This window comes from Candida pseudojiufengensis (genome assembly GCF_024610245.1).
Source record: "Candida pseudojiufengensis strain CBS 10847 chromosome Unknown scaffold26, whole genome shotgun sequence".
NCBI lineage: Eukaryota > Fungi > Ascomycota > Pichiomycetes > Serinales > Debaryomycetaceae > Lodderomyces > Lodderomyces pseudojiufengensis.
The window spans coordinates 59300-76637 of NW_026261541.1; the positions used below are offsets into that span (position 1 = coordinate 59300).

Consider the following 17338-nt stretch of genomic DNA (forward strand, 5'->3'; position numbering starts at 1 on the left):
GTTTTATAGAATGCTTGATTTTGGTAGATATTTCTTAGCTTTTTACTAAGTTAGAAGGAGAAAAATATTAATGGATAGCAAAGTCTGCAACATATATCACTTTCTTTTATCAATATTAACGAACTTACTCACTATCGACCAGATACTTATCTTATCAGACATTTTAGTAATTTTACAAAGACCGATACTTGCTATCATATTACTTTCATCTAATTTAGTTGTTATACATTTTTATTCACCATCGTTATAGTTCAGCATGAAATACACAATATTATCAACGGCCATACTACTACTACAAACTATAGATGCTTTTCAACTTCCATTCAATTTGGGACAGTTACCTAAAGTATTTCAATCTGATTTACTGTTGAATCAACCACATTACTCAACTTTGAAACATGATGATATCCCAATTAATTTATCTCAATATGAAGATGATATAGTTGTTAGATTATCATATGAAAAACACTTGAAAGAGTACTTGTTACTTCAGAAAGATATTAAATTCAACAAGTGGGCACAAAATAACAATGCTAGAACAATGGATATTCAAATTAAAAAATCAGATTTTTATAACAATTTATTGACAAAATTTCCAAATTTAAAATATGAAATCATTATTGAAGACTTATCTCAAACTGCTTATGAAACATTTCCCAAATCAAATGATTTTACAATTTCGAACGATTTGGATTTTCATGCTCAATCAGAGTTATTTTTCGAAGAGTATAGAAATTTAAATACAATCGAATCATGGTTGAATTTATTACAAATTACATATCCTCAAGTCATAAATATTGAAGAAATAGGTGACACATACGAACACAAAAAACTCAAAGTGGTTCATTTTCAAGTACCAAACGACATAGACCATAAATCTAAAAAGACTATAGTAATAACTGGTGGAGTCCATGCAAGGGAATGGATATCGGTATCAACTACTTTATATTTGATCTATCAATTGATTCGATTATATAATACATGGCCAGGTTCCAAAATTTTAACACAATTGAACTTCTTATTTATACCAGTTTTCAATCCAGATGGTTACGAATATACATGGACGACTGATAGATTATGGCGTAAAAATAGACAAGAAACCCCAATTCCTAAATGTTTTGGTATTGACATTGATCATTCTTATGATTATCATTGGACAAAATCTACTGATTGGGCATGTGGTGAAGAATATAGTGGAGATATCCCATTTGAAGCTTTTGAATCAAAAATTTGGGATAATTACCTTAATGAAACCAATCAAGAACATAAAATTTATGGATACTTAGATTTACATTCTTATTCACAAGAAATTTTATATCCTTATGCGTACTCATGCAATCAACAACCAAGAGATGAAGAAAATTTGATTGAATTGGCATGGGGTATAGCTAAATCTATACGTTTAAAATCAGGTAGTAATTATCAAGTTTTACCTGCTTGTATTGATAAAGATAGTGATTTATTACCTGATTTAGGAAGTGGATCAAGTTTAGATTATATGTATCATAATAAAGCTTATTGGGCTTATCAATTAAAATTAAGAGATACTGGTTCTCATGGATTCTTATTACCATCCAAATATATAGAACCGGTAGGAGATGAAATTGTTAGTGCTATTAAATATTTTTGTGAGTTTATTTTGAGTGATGATCGTTAGGAGAGGCGAAAAGATATGGTATATTAGTAATAAACATATTTATTCAATGTTTCAATATAAACTGTAGATAAACCTAAACAATTTTGTTGGTAATCATATAAGCAGCTATTTTATTTAAACGATAGTACAGTTTGAACCGATGAAACCGCCGTCAACTTTTTTAGCCCAATTTTCTTTACCAGCATTTTGTTTTTTAGCGTTAGCGTTAGTGTTAGCGTTTGAAGCGTTGTTTGATTGTTGTTGAGCAGCCATTTTAGATATTAAAGATTGTAATTTAGTTTGTTGATGAAAACAAAAAATTGCAATCAAATTCTTGAAGATTAAGCTGTATTTATATTGTTTTTTTTACTTTGAGGAAATTAAAGTGAAGTACTAGATTTGAGCTTTTGCAATATAATATTTGGTATCTTATTGATGTTCAAATTTCAAGATATTATGAAACAAAGGGGCCGCCAAATGAAACATTAAAAATTACCAAATTAGGAGTTGGCAATGGCACTATGAACTAATATTAACATGTGAATTCAAAGCTTAGTTTGAAATTGCAAAATTCATTACTTGCTAATCGATTGTTTCATAAGCTTGTGAACAAAATCACCATGTAATGAAGATTGACGATCATAAATCCTTAAATATAATATGAATATTACACGACGATTATTGAATCAAAATTAGTGTATTATCAGCTTTAATTAAATTAATTTCAAGTTTTACCATATCTACATGTCAATTTATCTCTCAATTTAACCTACTTTGCAATTATAATATTCTTAATAAATTAATTGAAATTTCTCATTGTCAAGTCCCAAAACGGTAATTTTTATGTTTCAGAATATGTTGCAAAAAAAAATAATTTTTGCTGCAAATCAAATTTCAAAATATTATTTATGCATCTAATTAATTAAAAATTGATTGATATATCAACAAGATCTAGGCATGATCATCAATCTTGAAATTTTTAATGTGGGGATCGTTGGCCCATTGACAGTGCCAAAAAGAGTAATTGTTATGTATTTTTTTGATACTTTTCAGGTACTTATGAAACTTACTTGCGAATTGCTTGGAGTTTAATATAGTTGTTAATTACTATTCCAAAGGGGTCAACATATGTTAATATGGTTTTGATTGAGATTGAAAACTTTATAAATAGTTGGCATATTCCAAGTCTTTCAATTTTTTTAGTTATATCAATCAATAACAAATACACTCATTACTAATTACAAATACATTCACTAATTAATTAAAATGGCTGCTCAACAACAATCAAACAACGCTTCAAACTCAAACGCTAATGCTAATGCTAAAAAACAAAATGCTGGTAAAGAAAACTGGGCTAAAAAAGTTGATGGTGGTTTTATTGGATCAAATTGTACTATCGTTTAAATGCAACTAGACCACTGATGCTAAGTTTTGCTTGAATATTGGATATTCGCAATTTATACATCTTTACAAGTTTATACTTTAATATAATCAATACAAATTAAATTACTTTTATTCGAAATTGCAAAATTATTTCTGATGACTTATTCTGAGTACTTAAATATAAGTGTGTTTCATCCAAAACTATGAGTTGTAATGTTTACGTATACGTCTGGTAAGAGGGAATTCATTTACTTTGTTGTTGTTGTATCTCTTACTCCACCACTAAATAATAGTTAGAATCAAGTCCCATTAATTGAACTGAAACAAATAAGCTAACCTTTTCAACATTGGGCTCCAATATCGAATAGGTCTGTTTTGTATTTATTTTTTTTTTCAAAACTAATTGTTTATTAGATAAGAATCTACTTATGTCGTATCTTCTACTAGATTCACTTGTTGTCCCTTAGATTTTAGATTCGGGTGCTTGAGATACGGTACGATCTACTGAGATTTGGCTTTTTTTATCTCAAGAAAATTTTTCATTTTAATTGACTGTAAATGCCAGTTGATTTCTTGGGTAAAAGGTTTGAAAAATAAGTATAATTTGCATGCAAAAAGTTTTTAATTTCGTGATATTGATAGATTTATATAACATTTTAGTTTAGTATGTAGGTTCGGAGGTCTTTACATCTTTTGATATGCTAAATTGTTTATTTTGATATGCTAAAATGTTATTTTTGTTATGCTAGATCATATAGATCCATATCAAAATTGTCTAAGACCTCCGTAACTACATATTAAACTACGGACAGAAAAAACTGCTGAATTGATTCAACTTTTGGAGAACTTCTTCATACAATTTTCATTCCATTTTCACTATTCTTTCCACCATTCTTACTTTCATTAGACCAATTGAACAATTGAGAATTTTAAGACGGTCAAAATTTTGAAAATCTACGTGGAACACAAAATCTAAACTGTCCCAATTAGGCTAGATTATAGATCTAAGGGACCTCCGTAACTACATATTAATCTTCAGATAGATATAACTGCTGAAATTATTCAATATTTTGAAAAATTCTTCATACAATTTTCATTCCATTTTCACCATTTTTTTCACCGTTGCTACTTTCATTCAACAATTTAACCAATTGACAATTTTAAAATGATCGAGAATTTGAAAATCTACGTGGAACACAAAATCTAAACGTCCCAATTAGGCAAGATTATAGATCTGAGAGACCTCCGTAACTACATATTAATCTTCAGACAGAAATAACCATAAAATTAGTCAACTTTTTGAAAATTTCTTCATACAAACTCCACTCCATTTTTACCATTCTTTTTATCCTTCAAACTTCCATTAAACAAATTGAACAATTTAAAATTTTAAAAAGGTCAAAATTTTGAAAATCTACGTGGAACACAAAATCTAAACTGTCCAAATTAGGCAAGATTACAGATCTGAAACCCTTGTTGGTAGAGATTCAATCTAAAATTAGAAATTATCTAGAACTTTTGTATTTAAAAATGAAATCTACGTGAGAACTATACAAATTGTGTGTAAAGAAGAGTGAATATGTAGACCAATTGAAATTGGTTTGTATGTTTTTAACTAATGATCAACATTAGCTAAAAATTTTTTATAATTTGCTCTTGTACCTAAAATTGATTGTTGTCTCATGAAATCAGTATGATTACCAGTAGAATGACCATTAGAATTAAAATTACCATTATTGATATTATTTTTGTTGTTGTTGGAAGTATATATGCTATCATTTTCGAATTCATCATTTATATAAAATTCATCTTGATTTTGACCATTATTATTATAATCTTGAAAATATTCGTATTCACGTGATGGACGAGGTTTACCATTTCGAAGTTGATTGGGATGATGTGAGTAAGAATCTTGATCATTGTTTTCTTGTTGTTCTAAAGAATCTACTAATTTGACTTCATTTATAAAAGGTAATTCATCATTATTTAATGATTGAGGAGTTATTGGTAATTTTTTTTGAATTGGAATATTTGAAGATGAATTAATTTTAGATTTAAATTTGGATGAAGGTGGTGAATTTCTTTTTTTAAGTTGAATTGGTTCAGTATTTAATCTTTTTAATTGATTAGGTTCTTGTTGTTGATATTCAAATGATTTTGTATAATTATTAATATTTGGTACACTATTTGTTGTATTTTCTCTTTCATATCTAAATGGAGTAACTCTTATATTTGATTGTCTACGTTCTTTAATTTTTGGTTGGGATGGTGGTGTTGGTCTTTTGGTATGAAATGAATTATTATCTTCTCTCATATAATTTTGTATGATATTACTTTCAACTTCACTAGTTTGATCAATTGGTTCTTCTTCTTCTTCTTCTTCACTTTCTTCAATTTCTTTAGGTTTAAATAAATTAAATTTTAATTGCATAAATGTAATAATTTGATCAACAATTGCAATATCTTGTTGTTTTAAAAATCCAATTTTTAATGCCAAAATTATTCCACCAGTACTTAAAATTAACAATACTATTCCAATAACAATTAATCCAATAGTCAACAAGATCAATTGTTTTCTAAATATAACTGATATTATAGTTAAAATTATACCTAATAAAAAACTTGGAATATGAAATTTAAGTAAATTTGAACTAGTTTGTTTAATTTGACTCATTGTTGGTTGTAAATTGGGGAATTTTGGTAATAAATTAGAAAAATTTGGAAATTTGATTAAATTTTTGAAAAATGAATTTTTTTGGGTTTTGGATTGTTTAGATTTAGATTTAACTTTTGGAGGTGATTTTGATGGTGGTGATGATGACTTAGTTTTATTATTTGTAGTATCTGATGAAGTCCTTGCTAACTCAGTATCTCTTAATGATGTTGATGTTTTATTATTGGTATTAATTGATGAAGTTCTATTAATTAATTTTTTTTGTTTATCTTTTTCTCCTACTACCAAATTTTTATTCTTATTATTTAAATAAGACAATGATTTTGATCGTGTGCCACCATAATTTGGTCTATCCTTATCATCTTGTTGTTGTTGATTATTATTACTTAAATCATCCATTATAGTATATGAACAATCCATTAATTCATTTAAATAATTATCTACTTTTCTTTTTTTATCAATTATTTCATTTGTTGTTATTGATGAATTATCATTATTATTAGTATTATCTAAATTATCAGTATCCTTTTTTAATCTAAAAACACCATCTGAATCTTGTTTATATACAAGTTTTTTCTTCTTCTTAGTTGTAGTTGTTGTTGCTGAGGTAGTCATACTTGAGGTGATGAAATGAACATTTAATAAAACGAATGAATAGTTTGAAAGTAATTGTTAAATTGATATATATAAATTTTGTAAGATCGTTTATTAATAATTTAAATTAATTTTTCAATACACTAATAAGATTTTACTTATCGCACATAATTAATTAATAATAATTTATGGTTTAGTTATAAGTATCAATTCAGTGTAATGATATACACAAAACATACTTATATATCAATTCACGAAAGTACACAAATTCTTATTACCACTACCAAACCTTAAAAGTTACTCCCAATCCTTTCTTAACAACCCGTATTAATCTTATTTTAAGCTTTTTTTATCAAATAGCGCGAGTAAGGATCTTAATATATTACGATATGAAACTTAGTTTTTTGATAACACTTGACTATTCAGTAATTAAAGTAACTAAATTAAGGGAGAGGCTCCGAATAAAATGGTCCAAACATTTGAGTTAACTAATAGTTTAATTTTATGGTTTAATATAATTATTTCTTCAATTAGATTAAGTCTTAAATAAAACTCATGTTCAATGATAAAAAAACCCTAATTTTTAAGATACGAAGAATTTGTGTAATTAAATTCATTAAGTTACAATCAAATGACCCAATTGAAATTAAACTTTAACTGTTTATAGAATGGATTAAAAAAGAAGTATTAAGATAGTTTTGATGAGTCCAAATTTTATCGTCAATTACAACAAAAGATCACCTTCTTATCTTTTTGAATGTGGCATAAAAATTAAACTATTGTACATAATGATATATCAATCAAATAATTATATAGGCTATTCCAATTAGACGATGAATTAAAAACACAAAATCAAACCTCTTTATCAAATTATTATTTTATAGCTAGACTATTGTTCTTAAAAGTGAAACAAAATCAGGGGACCAAAGCCATGTTACTTATAATCCATCACCTTGTGGTGGTGTAATATGTAATGAAAATTAATTTTCATAGCCAGCCATTTGATGAAAAGTTTCAAAAATAGGGATGTTGAGTTAGACCAACAAACAAAAAATGTGGGGTAGTTAGATCCGGGTTTAAATATATTTTAAGGGGTACGTAAACTACCAATGTAGATAAGGGAGGAAATATAATTGAATATTATTGGTTTAATTACAAATTCAAAAGTTATAGGTTATAAAATAGTCTATTGTATTATTCAAATATCAGTTGTGAATACCTCTCACAACGTGACAGGACCAAAATCTATTGGACAGAAAGAGTCAATTTCAGTTGACTCGAACCCTACTGCCTTCGACTCAACTCTTACTACATTCGACCGAATAGACTTTCCTTCCCTTTTTCCATATTTCATCGCATGTTTTGGTTAAAATGATCGCTTTGAAATTTATTGTCAAAACAAACAACTATAGATTAAAGAACAAATTATATTAACAAGTTTATTTTTAAAAAACACTATAAACGATTTATATACTAAAAATTAAATTCTATATTCAATTAATCTTTGATTTGAATTATCTTGTAAAATTTCATCAAATTCATCTTCAAAAACAATTTTAATAACATCATAAAATTCAAAAGCATAATTCAATTCAATACCATATTTTTTTAAATAAAAATTTTCAATAATATTTAATTTAAAATTTTTAAATTCATTATCTTTTAGGATTTCATTAATTAAATTGTTGTTAATGGTTGTGCCATCTTCTTGAACCAGCTTGATATAATCTTCAATTAAATCTTTTCTATTTTCTCTTGGTACAATCATTTTATTTATTCCTTTATTTAAATGAGCTCCTAATAATTTTTCCTTGATTCCTCCAATTGGTAAAACTAAACCTCTTAAAGTAATTTCTCCAGTCATTGCAATATTTGATGGTATTGGTTTTTCTAAAAGTACAGATAGAAATGATAAAGTCATTGTTATTCCTGCTGATGGTCCATCTTTTGGTATACCTCCCATTGGTACATGCATATTAATATCTAAATTATTAAATTTATTAAGTAAGAAATTTTTATTACCTTGGGGTGATTTTAATAAATTTTTATAAATCATCAGTTTTATAAAAATTAATCCTATTTTACCACTTTCCATTAATGTTTCACCTAATCTACCAGTCATACTTAATGTAGCACCAGAACCAACACTATCTGAATCTGAATTTGAATTACCAGTTCTTCTATCAAATCCAATACTTTCGAATACTAATACAGATCCAGAACCTTCTGAATTGTATGATAAACCATTAACAACACCAATTTTAGAATCTCCTATAGTTGTTTGATCATTTGATGTTAAATCTCCCGTAGCAAATGGAACTCCTAAATAAATAGATAAATCATTTTCATCAATTATTGGATTATATGACTTTGTTGTATCACTTAAACTTTCACAATATTCAACTGCTTTAAATCTACATATTGTACCTAATTTTCTTTCAAAATTTCTAACACCTGCTTCTCTTGTATAATCAATTATAATTTTTTTTAATGTAAAATTATTAATTTTTATAAAATTTTCTAAATTTTGTGGCTCGTTTTCATTTACTGGAAATCCATTACGTTTAATTTGTCTTGGTAATAAATATCTTTTTCCAATTATTAATTTTTCATTATAATCATAAGCTCCCATTTCAATCATTTCTAATCTATCTAATAAAGGTCTTGTCATATTATATGGTTCATTAGCTGTACATATAAATATAACTTGTGATAAATCAACTGGAAAACCAATATAATGATCAATAAAAGTTGAATTTTGTTCAGGATCAAGAACTTCAAGTAAAGCAGCTGATGGATCTCCATTATATTTTGAACCACCAGAATTACCACCAACAACTTTATCTATTTCATCAAGCAATATAACAGGATTCATACATCTTGCTTTTCTAAGAGCTTGTATTATTAATCCAGGCATTGCTCCTACATAAGTTCTTCTATGACCTCTTATTTCACTTTCATCTTTAATACCACCTAATGATAATCTTTGAAAATTTCTACCTAATGCTGATGCTATAGATTTTGCAATAGAAGTTTTACCAATACCTGGAGGACCTGCCAAAGCAATAATGGGAGATTTATTGTTTTTGGAAATTTTAATTGATTCTAATACACCATCATTATCTAATGTTGAATCATTTATTGATTGTTTATTTTGATTTGAAGCTTTTTGTTTAATTTGATAAGCTTCATCACCATTTGCAATAATTATATTTCCATCAGTTGAATAATTATTCTTTGAATCTGTGGTTTTTTCAGGAGTTGTTGATAATGAAGATTCATTCTTTGTTGTTGATGCATTAATACCTAATAATTTTAATACAACTAAATATTGAATTAATCTTTTTTTAACATGTTCTAAACCATAATGATCTTTATCTAATTGAGTTTTAGCAGATTTTAAATCAATATCTTTATTAGTTTTAAATTTTGTAACATATCTATCCCAAGGTATATCCATAACAATTTCTAAATAATTTCTTAAAACATGAAAATCTGAATTCCCACCACCACCTGGTGAATTTGCTGATGATTTTATTCTTTTATAATCTTTTATAATTAATCTTTTGGAATCTGGAGATAATGTAGTAATTCCAGGTAATTTATTTTTTATAAAATTTGTAATTGCTTTTAATTCATCATTTTCATCTTCCATATCTTCAAAATCTTGATCTCCAGGTTTACCAGTGTTTGAAGTTTTTGATTGTCTTTGTTGATTATTATTTTGATTCGATCGTTGTTGTTGTTGCTGTTGTTGTCTTAGTTGGTTAGCTTTTTGTCTTGTCATACCTTCTAACAAAATTCTAATAGATTTTAATTGATTTGCAACAATATTAGCTCTTTGCATATTTGAAGCTTCATTATGAAACCAATTATTAGCAAATGAATTATTTTCCAGTAAATTTTCAAATATTTTATTTAATAATGACATCATTTCATTAATATATTCAATTCTATCTTCAACTTTATATTTATTTAAAAGTTTTAATTTTTCATAATTTGGAAATGGTAAAATAGCAGTTGTTAAATCGACTAATCTTAAATAAGTCTTGTTGTTTATTTTTAAATCTTCAGCCGATGTAGTAGTGGTTGAACTTGAATGAAATTGTGAATATAATTTTTGTAAATTATGAAAAGCTTTATTAAAATCTTTTGATCCTGCTAATTGTAAATATAATGCATTTGCTAAAGGGTTTAAAGTCAATAAATCTTGCTTTGTGTCTAGTATTGAATTATTATTATTTTTATTATTATCTTTATCTTTATTATCCTTAGCTAAAGTTAAATTCCCACTTTTTATAGAACTTGAATTATTATTTAAAGCTTGTCTATAATCAATTAAAAATTTATCAATAGATTTATAAAGTTGATAATAATTTGATTTTAATATTTTAAATTTTAATTTTAAATCTGGTATATCATTATTCCAATCAATTAAAATTGCACTTTCATTATTTTTTGATTTAATTATTGATTCTTTTATTTTTATACCTCTTGTAATAGCTTGTAAAGTTAATTTAATATTTGTTGTATCATCAACTATACCAACAATTTTTACAACTGTTACAACATTTGAATAATCTTCAATTTTTAATGGACCATTTGTATCTTTTATTCTATCTAAATTTGGTGATATAGCTAAAGTTAACCAATCAAATTCATTTATTGGACCTAATTCACCATTTAAATCTTTTTCACTAGTTCCATCATCATCAACAATTTTAACATCTTGAAAAGCTTTTTTATTTATTGAATTATCAAGATTAAAAAATTGAGTAATACCATTTACAGCATCATTTGAAATTACACTTGGGTTTAAATCATTTGTATTCCCATCTTTAGAAGCAACAGTTTCATCAAAATTATATTCATTTAATAAATTATTTATAACAGAAACTTGAGATACTAAATCTTTAAAACGATATAATAAAGCAGCAGCTTTAAATCTTGAAAAAGTAACATTATATATTATACCAGGTAATAAAACAAGATTTGAATCTAATTTATAAGTTGGTAAAACAACTTGTTGAATTAATGATGATTTATTATTTGAATTATTTGAAGATTTTGATGAATTTTTGGTATATCTTCCCATTTGTTTTGTAAATGTTTGTTGTTAAAATCTGATTTTTTTGAAAATTAAAGGAAAATGAAGTGAAATTTATAATGTTTTAGTAGTTGCTGCTATAATAATACTCCTATCCTTTGTCTTATATAGCTATAATTTTAGTCCTGAATCAATGTATTTGTTGGTTGTAAAAATAAATGTCTTACTTTATTAGTTGTTTGAAAATTAATTAATAATTATTGAATGGTAAGTTTAATCGACTGATTAGATAATAATAATTTTATTATGTGGGGATAATATTACTACTAAAGTATGTGCGTAAAAAAAGAACTTTTGCCACTCTTTGTTCATCAAATTTCACAAGATAAAGAATAAGTTGAACATCATTTCCAATGTATTGACAGCTTTAACCGAAATTCATATAATGATATCATTTCAAGGTGAGTCTTCAAGTAAGATGATTACTATATATTCAATATTATTAACAAAGGTAGATTTAAGGAGATCCGATGATTTGCTTTATTTTTAAAAGTCAGAGATAAGATTTGTATGTATTTAATTAAGGAAAACTTGATTTGATAGAGTATGTTCCATCCTTGCTATACTATTCAAGTTTCAACTCTATTCTTAAAATCCTTGGATCAACACTAAAAGCATCGACTGGAATTATAGATTCATTGATAGAACTATTGATATATACAATATAATTACTTGACGTCAAATGAATGTGTCAAGGACAACTACGGCATCTATAAAGTCGTCATAATTTATGTGCAGCTAATTTTTCTTCTAATGTTATAAACCTTATTGGATGCTGATGATTTATTTATATTAGAGTATCACTGGGTGTACATATGGAAGAAAATCAAAATTTCAACTTAAACAAAGCTTCATATGGTTTGAACCAGCCTTCCAATTGTTGGATCTAAAACATAAACAATTTATGACCAAACAATGGCTTTAAAAAATTGCACTTGGAACTTGGATTGGGTATAATAACGATGGTGGTTGCTCAAGTATTTGATTGACTTTGAAATGCCTGGGAAGCCACCATTATTAAAATATACACTCCAAGTCTCGAGCAACTAGAATAACTCTCTGTATCCCCTAAATTGTCGTTAAATGTATATTTACAAGTTGTCATTATAAAATTTATACAGTTTTCATTATGAATGATTCTCTTCTGACTCTTTTACCTTATGAAACCATAAATTTGGAAATTGATCAACCAATGTAAAACTTTTCAAGGATCTTACATTCAATCAATCAAGTTTTGAAATCCCTTAATTAATTAATTTTCTTTTCTTTAATTTTATTTAAAATTTCCAGCTTTATATCTTCTTCATTATTATTATCAAATTTTCCATCTAATAAATCATTTAAACCATCTTGAATTAATTTCAGTTCTTCATCCATTTCCATTTCATTTAATTTTTGTAAATTTTCATACCCACCCATAATCAGTTTCATCCTATATCCAAATTCTTTAAAATTTGAAACATCTAATATCCAAGCTAACCCAAATATAAACATACCAGATATGGATCCACAAGCTAATGTGCCCGCACCAACAGCAACAGCTGCATCAGTTGTAAAATTATATGATGTTGGTGGTGAATGATTTTGTTGAAATAATGTTGGAATATATTGTCTTATTATTGTTTGTTTATTTATTATTCTTAATGTAAATATTGATAATGCACTGAAAGTGAAAAATCTTATCATTTGATTTGCTCTACGAGTTTTATATTCTGATGAAGCATCTGCTATTTTGAAATTTAACTTGTGAAGTATGTCTGACATTGAATTGAAATCGAAGCTGATTCTTTGTTTAATTTCGTATCAGCATATTTTTTCAAATATTTTTTGCATCTAAATTTACGAATCTATATGGTGATGTCAAAACTCTGAAACGTGAGAGATCTTAAATCTAGATACAGAGATTTTTGAAATCTTACAACAATAAACTTTCTCAAACTAATGATAATTAAAACTAATGATAATTCAACTAATAAAAAAGACAAACAAATATAAACTTTGAAATATTAAAATTATAAAATTAAAATTTAACAAATTAACAAAACAATCAAATCAAACAAACAAAGCAAAAATCAATCACGAATAAGTGAAGTCTTGAAAATTAACGACCTCTTTCTTTTTTTTTTATCTTTTATCTTTTCCTCAAAATACTTTTACAAACAATCAATCAATCAATTAAAAATTTTTATTATAAAATTTCTTCTTTAAATACTCCTCCTTGATTTTTTTTATTTAATGATAATTCATCATCAAAATCTCCATATTCTCCATCTTCTGAATGATTTGTTGTTGATGAATTATTTTTTGCTTCTTTTTCTGCATCTTTAGCAGCTGGTTGTTTTGAACTTGTAGTAGCAGGAGCTTTAGTTGCTGCTGTAGTGGTTTTTGGTTTTGATTCGGTGGTGGTTGTTTTAGGTTTTGCTTCAGTTGTTGTTGTTGGTTTTTTAACTTCTTCTTTTTCTGCTACTTTCGGTTTAGTGGTTGGAGTTGTTGTTGTTGTTTTTTTTGATTCATCTAATTTTTTTGGAGTAGTTGTAGTGGTAGTTGTTGGTTTTGCAGTAGTTTTAGTAGCTGCAGCTCCAGTAGTTTTAGCTCCAGTAGTTTGTCTTGGAGATTTTGGTGTTGGATTTTTTGATTGATCTTTAAAAAAATCAGAAAATCTTTTTGAAAATGATTTTTTATCCTTTTTTGAAGGTGAAGTTTGAGCAGTTGGAGTTACTGGTCTTTTAGTACCACTTGCGTCAGCTTTAGTAGCGGCGGTAGATGGTTTAGTAACTTCTTTCTTTTGAGGAGTTGGAGTTGCTATTTTACTATCTTTAGTGGTGGTCCCGGTTTTTGGAACTGTTTCTTTTTTAGTATCACTTGTTTTTGGTTTAGCTTCTTTTTCAGCTGATGAAATTAACGGTACTGATTTAATATTTGAATCACCATTTGCTTTAGGAGCTGATGTAGTAGTAGGTTTTTCTTTAGTAGCAGTGGTTGAAGTTGTTGTTGTTGTTTTTGGTTTTGGTTCTTCAACTGAAAATAATGAACTAGTATCTTTTAATTTACTATCATTGATCTCACGTTTTAAATGTGGAGGTAATTCATCATTTATTTTATGTTCATCTTTAACTTTTTGATCCAATCCAGTTATAATTTCTTTCTTCTTTATCGCTTTTTCTTCAGTTTTATCCTTTTTCTCTTTTTCTAATTTTGCGATTTCTGAATCTAATTCTTTATGAGTTTCATCTGATTTAGTTTTAATTTCATCATGTCTAATTTTCAAATCACTTAATTCTTTATCAGTAGTTTCATGTTTGTTGATAGCAGTTTCTAAATCAGTTTCATATTTATCAATACTTGATTTAGTTTCTTCTAATTCTTTTTGTAATTTTTCAACTTTTGAATCATATTCTGCTTTTTGATCTTCTGCAGATTTTACTTCTTTTGCTAATTCATCTCTTGCATCAGTAACTTCTTTTAATTTAGAATTTTCTTCAGTTAATTCAGCTAATACTGGTTTTAAAATTTCATCTTTTTCTTCTTGTAATTTTTTTAATTCTTCTTTTCTTTCATTTTTTAAACCAGTTTCTTCTTCATCAATTTTATCTTGATTATCTTTTTTCTCTTTCAATAAAACTTCTTTTTCACTTGCATGTTTTTTCTCTAATTCTTCAAATTCCTTTTGTTGAGCATCAACTTTTGAATTTTCAACTTTTTCATGAGCAACTAATTTTGCATCTTCAGATTTTTTTAATTCTTCATTTTCTTTAATTCTTTCTTCTTTAGCTTTTTCAATATCTTGTTTTTCTTTTAATTTTGCTGCATATTCTTCTTGTTTAGCTTTTTCATGAGCTGCTTTTAATTCTAATTTTCTTTGTTTTCTTGATTGATCAAATTGTCTCTTGGTGTCTGCTTTATGTTCAATATCATCAATAACTGGTTGAACATAAGTTGAAGCTAATTTATTTAATTCAGCTTGAGTAATAGTTAAACCACCTCCTAAATTAATAACTCCAGCAGTTCTATTTTTAGCTCTTTCATCACTATTCTTTTGAGCAAGAGCTAATGCATTAGCATATAATTGAGCTTGTTGTTTTAATGATTGAGGAGTATTACTATTTAAAGTTTTTAAACGATCATTTGCTTTTGCAGCAGCAGCAGCTAATAATTGGGAATTAACAACTTCATGAGCTTTAAAAGTACTTGTTCTTGTTTGAGTTGCATAATCTGGAATTGAAGGAGTATGTTTTAAAGAAGCAGCAGCACCTGAAGCTGCTAAATCTTCTTCTTCTTGATCTAAAAATTCTGTTGGTTTTTGTTTTTTTAAACCAGATCTATAATCCAAATCTGGATTAAATCTTGAATTTAAAGATTTTGAAGAATTTTTAGTTGCTAATTTATTAATTTTATCAATATTTAAAGGTGAAGAACCTTGTTTTGATTGAATACCTGATCTTTTAATATCTCTTATAGGGTCAATTCTTGAAGTCATTGTATTTGATGATTTTTCTTGTGCTGCTTTGTAAATTGAACCTTGATCTAAAGCAGAAGGAAGTCCAATTCTAACAGTGGTATAAGGAGTACCATTTGCAGTATAATTACTTGATAATGATTGGGCTCTTTGTTGTTGTTCTATTCTTTCAACATCTTTTAATTCTTGTTTTTTGGCAGCTAAAGCAGCAGTTTGAGCTTCAGGAGCAATTGAACGTTCATAAGATGGTTTAACTGATAAATCTGATGATGCAGCTAATAATGCAGCAGTATCTGAAGCATTACTATTTACACCAACTATTGTTCCACTAGGAGATTGGAAATATCCAGATTTTAATCTTTGATGATATAATGCTTCTTTTGATAATGGTTTACCAGAAGTTTGATAAACTGATGAATGAGACATTATAGGAATAAATTGGTTGAAATTTTAATGAATTGATTTGAATTATTTAAATACTTTACTTGTTGACTGTTATCTCAATTGTTAACTTATCTGAATTGTGAATTGAATTGTAGTTGTTGAAAATAATGATATTAAATGAATGATACAACTGTAAAATAGTCAATTGATTAATAAACTTTTAATGATAACGATGAATACAGAACGAAACTTGAATACAATCAATTAAAAAAAGAAAGATGTTGTCTGTTTGTAAATTAAAAGTTGATTAAAAAAGAAAAAAAATGGATGGTTGTGAATACTTTAATTTTTTTAGTTTCTGAAAGAATAAAATGAAATTTTAGAAATTTAATTTAATATAAAAAAGTTTAAATTATGTAATTGTTAAGTACCACAACTTTGAATATTGATGAGGTATTGTATACTAATTACCAAGGAAGATTGTTGTATTAATTGTTCAGGAAATAGGGCGGGACTCTGTTTGAATACGGTAAAGGGATAAAACACTTTACTTTTCTTAATCCAATTATAGTACTTGAGTGACCTTATGTAGCAAACTTAAAATTTAAGTAATTATTCTTTATAGAATAGAAGCAATAATATTTTAAATTTTATTATCAATACAAGAAAGTGATACAAAATTGAAGTAATAGAAAAGAATAAGAAAGATTGAGATATTTGTTTCTATCCCTCATGATAATAATGACCCTTATCATGTCAGTTAGATGTAATTGGAAAAGTTGCTTAAGTCAATTAGTTTAGTTGACCATCAGTCGTTTTGGTTAAATACTGTCTATTTCTCTTAATCAGTTGATTTAATCAGTAATAGTGACCAAATATTTACTGCTTCATTATTGAAGCCGCATGCTCTACATTATTTGTGATATTTTTTCTATCGTAAATTTAATCAATTTTTTATCAAACCGTCGACAACTTCAGGACTTTGTCAATCTACTGTTGAATATCCTATTTGCAAGACTCATCAATTACATGAAAGACGAATCTAGATTTTGAGAGAGATTCATTCAATCAAGATCTTTGTCCCTTCAGATTTATTATATTTGT

At 26.7% G+C, this 17338-nt stretch overlaps 5 protein-coding genes across 5 annotated transcripts; 1 reads left to right on the top strand and 4 right to left on the bottom strand. All coding sequences in view use genetic code 12, as the record gives it.

Annotated features, from left to right (window-relative positions):
- Positions 1-256: 256 nt before the first annotated feature.
- On the top strand, positions 257-1657 carry ECM14 (putative metallocarboxypeptidase; the record flags this gene model as incomplete). Its single annotated transcript, XM_051760215.1, has 1 exon — positions 257-1657. The coding sequence occupies one exon, from the start codon at positions 257-259 to the stop codon at positions 1655-1657; it is 1401 nt and encodes a 466-aa protein (XP_051612037.1).
- Positions 1658-4634: 2977 nt separating this feature from the next.
- Positions 4635-6308, bottom strand: KGF55_005226 (uncharacterized protein; the record flags this gene model as incomplete). The annotated part of the gene is made up of 1 exon (XM_051760216.1): positions 4635-6308. The coding sequence occupies one exon, from the start codon at positions 6306-6308 to the stop codon at positions 4635-4637; it is 1674 nt and encodes a 557-aa protein (XP_051612038.1).
- Positions 6309-7767: 1459 nt separating this feature from the next.
- KGF55_005227 (uncharacterized protein) lies at positions 7768-11382 on the bottom strand (the record flags this gene model as incomplete). Its single annotated transcript, XM_051760218.1, has 1 exon — positions 7768-11382. One exon carries the CDS (start codon positions 11380-11382, stop codon positions 7768-7770), a length of 3615 nt encoding a protein of 1204 aa, XP_051612039.1.
- A 1260-nt stretch (positions 11383-12642) lies between these two features.
- KGF55_005228 (uncharacterized protein) lies at positions 12643-13158 on the bottom strand (the record flags this gene model as incomplete). Its single annotated transcript, XM_051760219.1, has 1 exon — positions 12643-13158. One exon carries the CDS (start codon positions 13156-13158, stop codon positions 12643-12645), a length of 516 nt encoding a protein of 171 aa, XP_051612040.1.
- Positions 13159-13582: 424 nt separating this feature from the next.
- On the bottom strand, positions 13583-16276 carry KGF55_005229 (uncharacterized protein; the record flags this gene model as incomplete). The annotated part of the gene is made up of 1 exon (XM_051760220.1): positions 13583-16276. The coding sequence occupies one exon, from the start codon at positions 16274-16276 to the stop codon at positions 13583-13585; it is 2694 nt and encodes an 897-aa protein (XP_051612041.1).
- Between the last annotated feature and the right edge of the window lie 1062 nt (positions 16277-17338).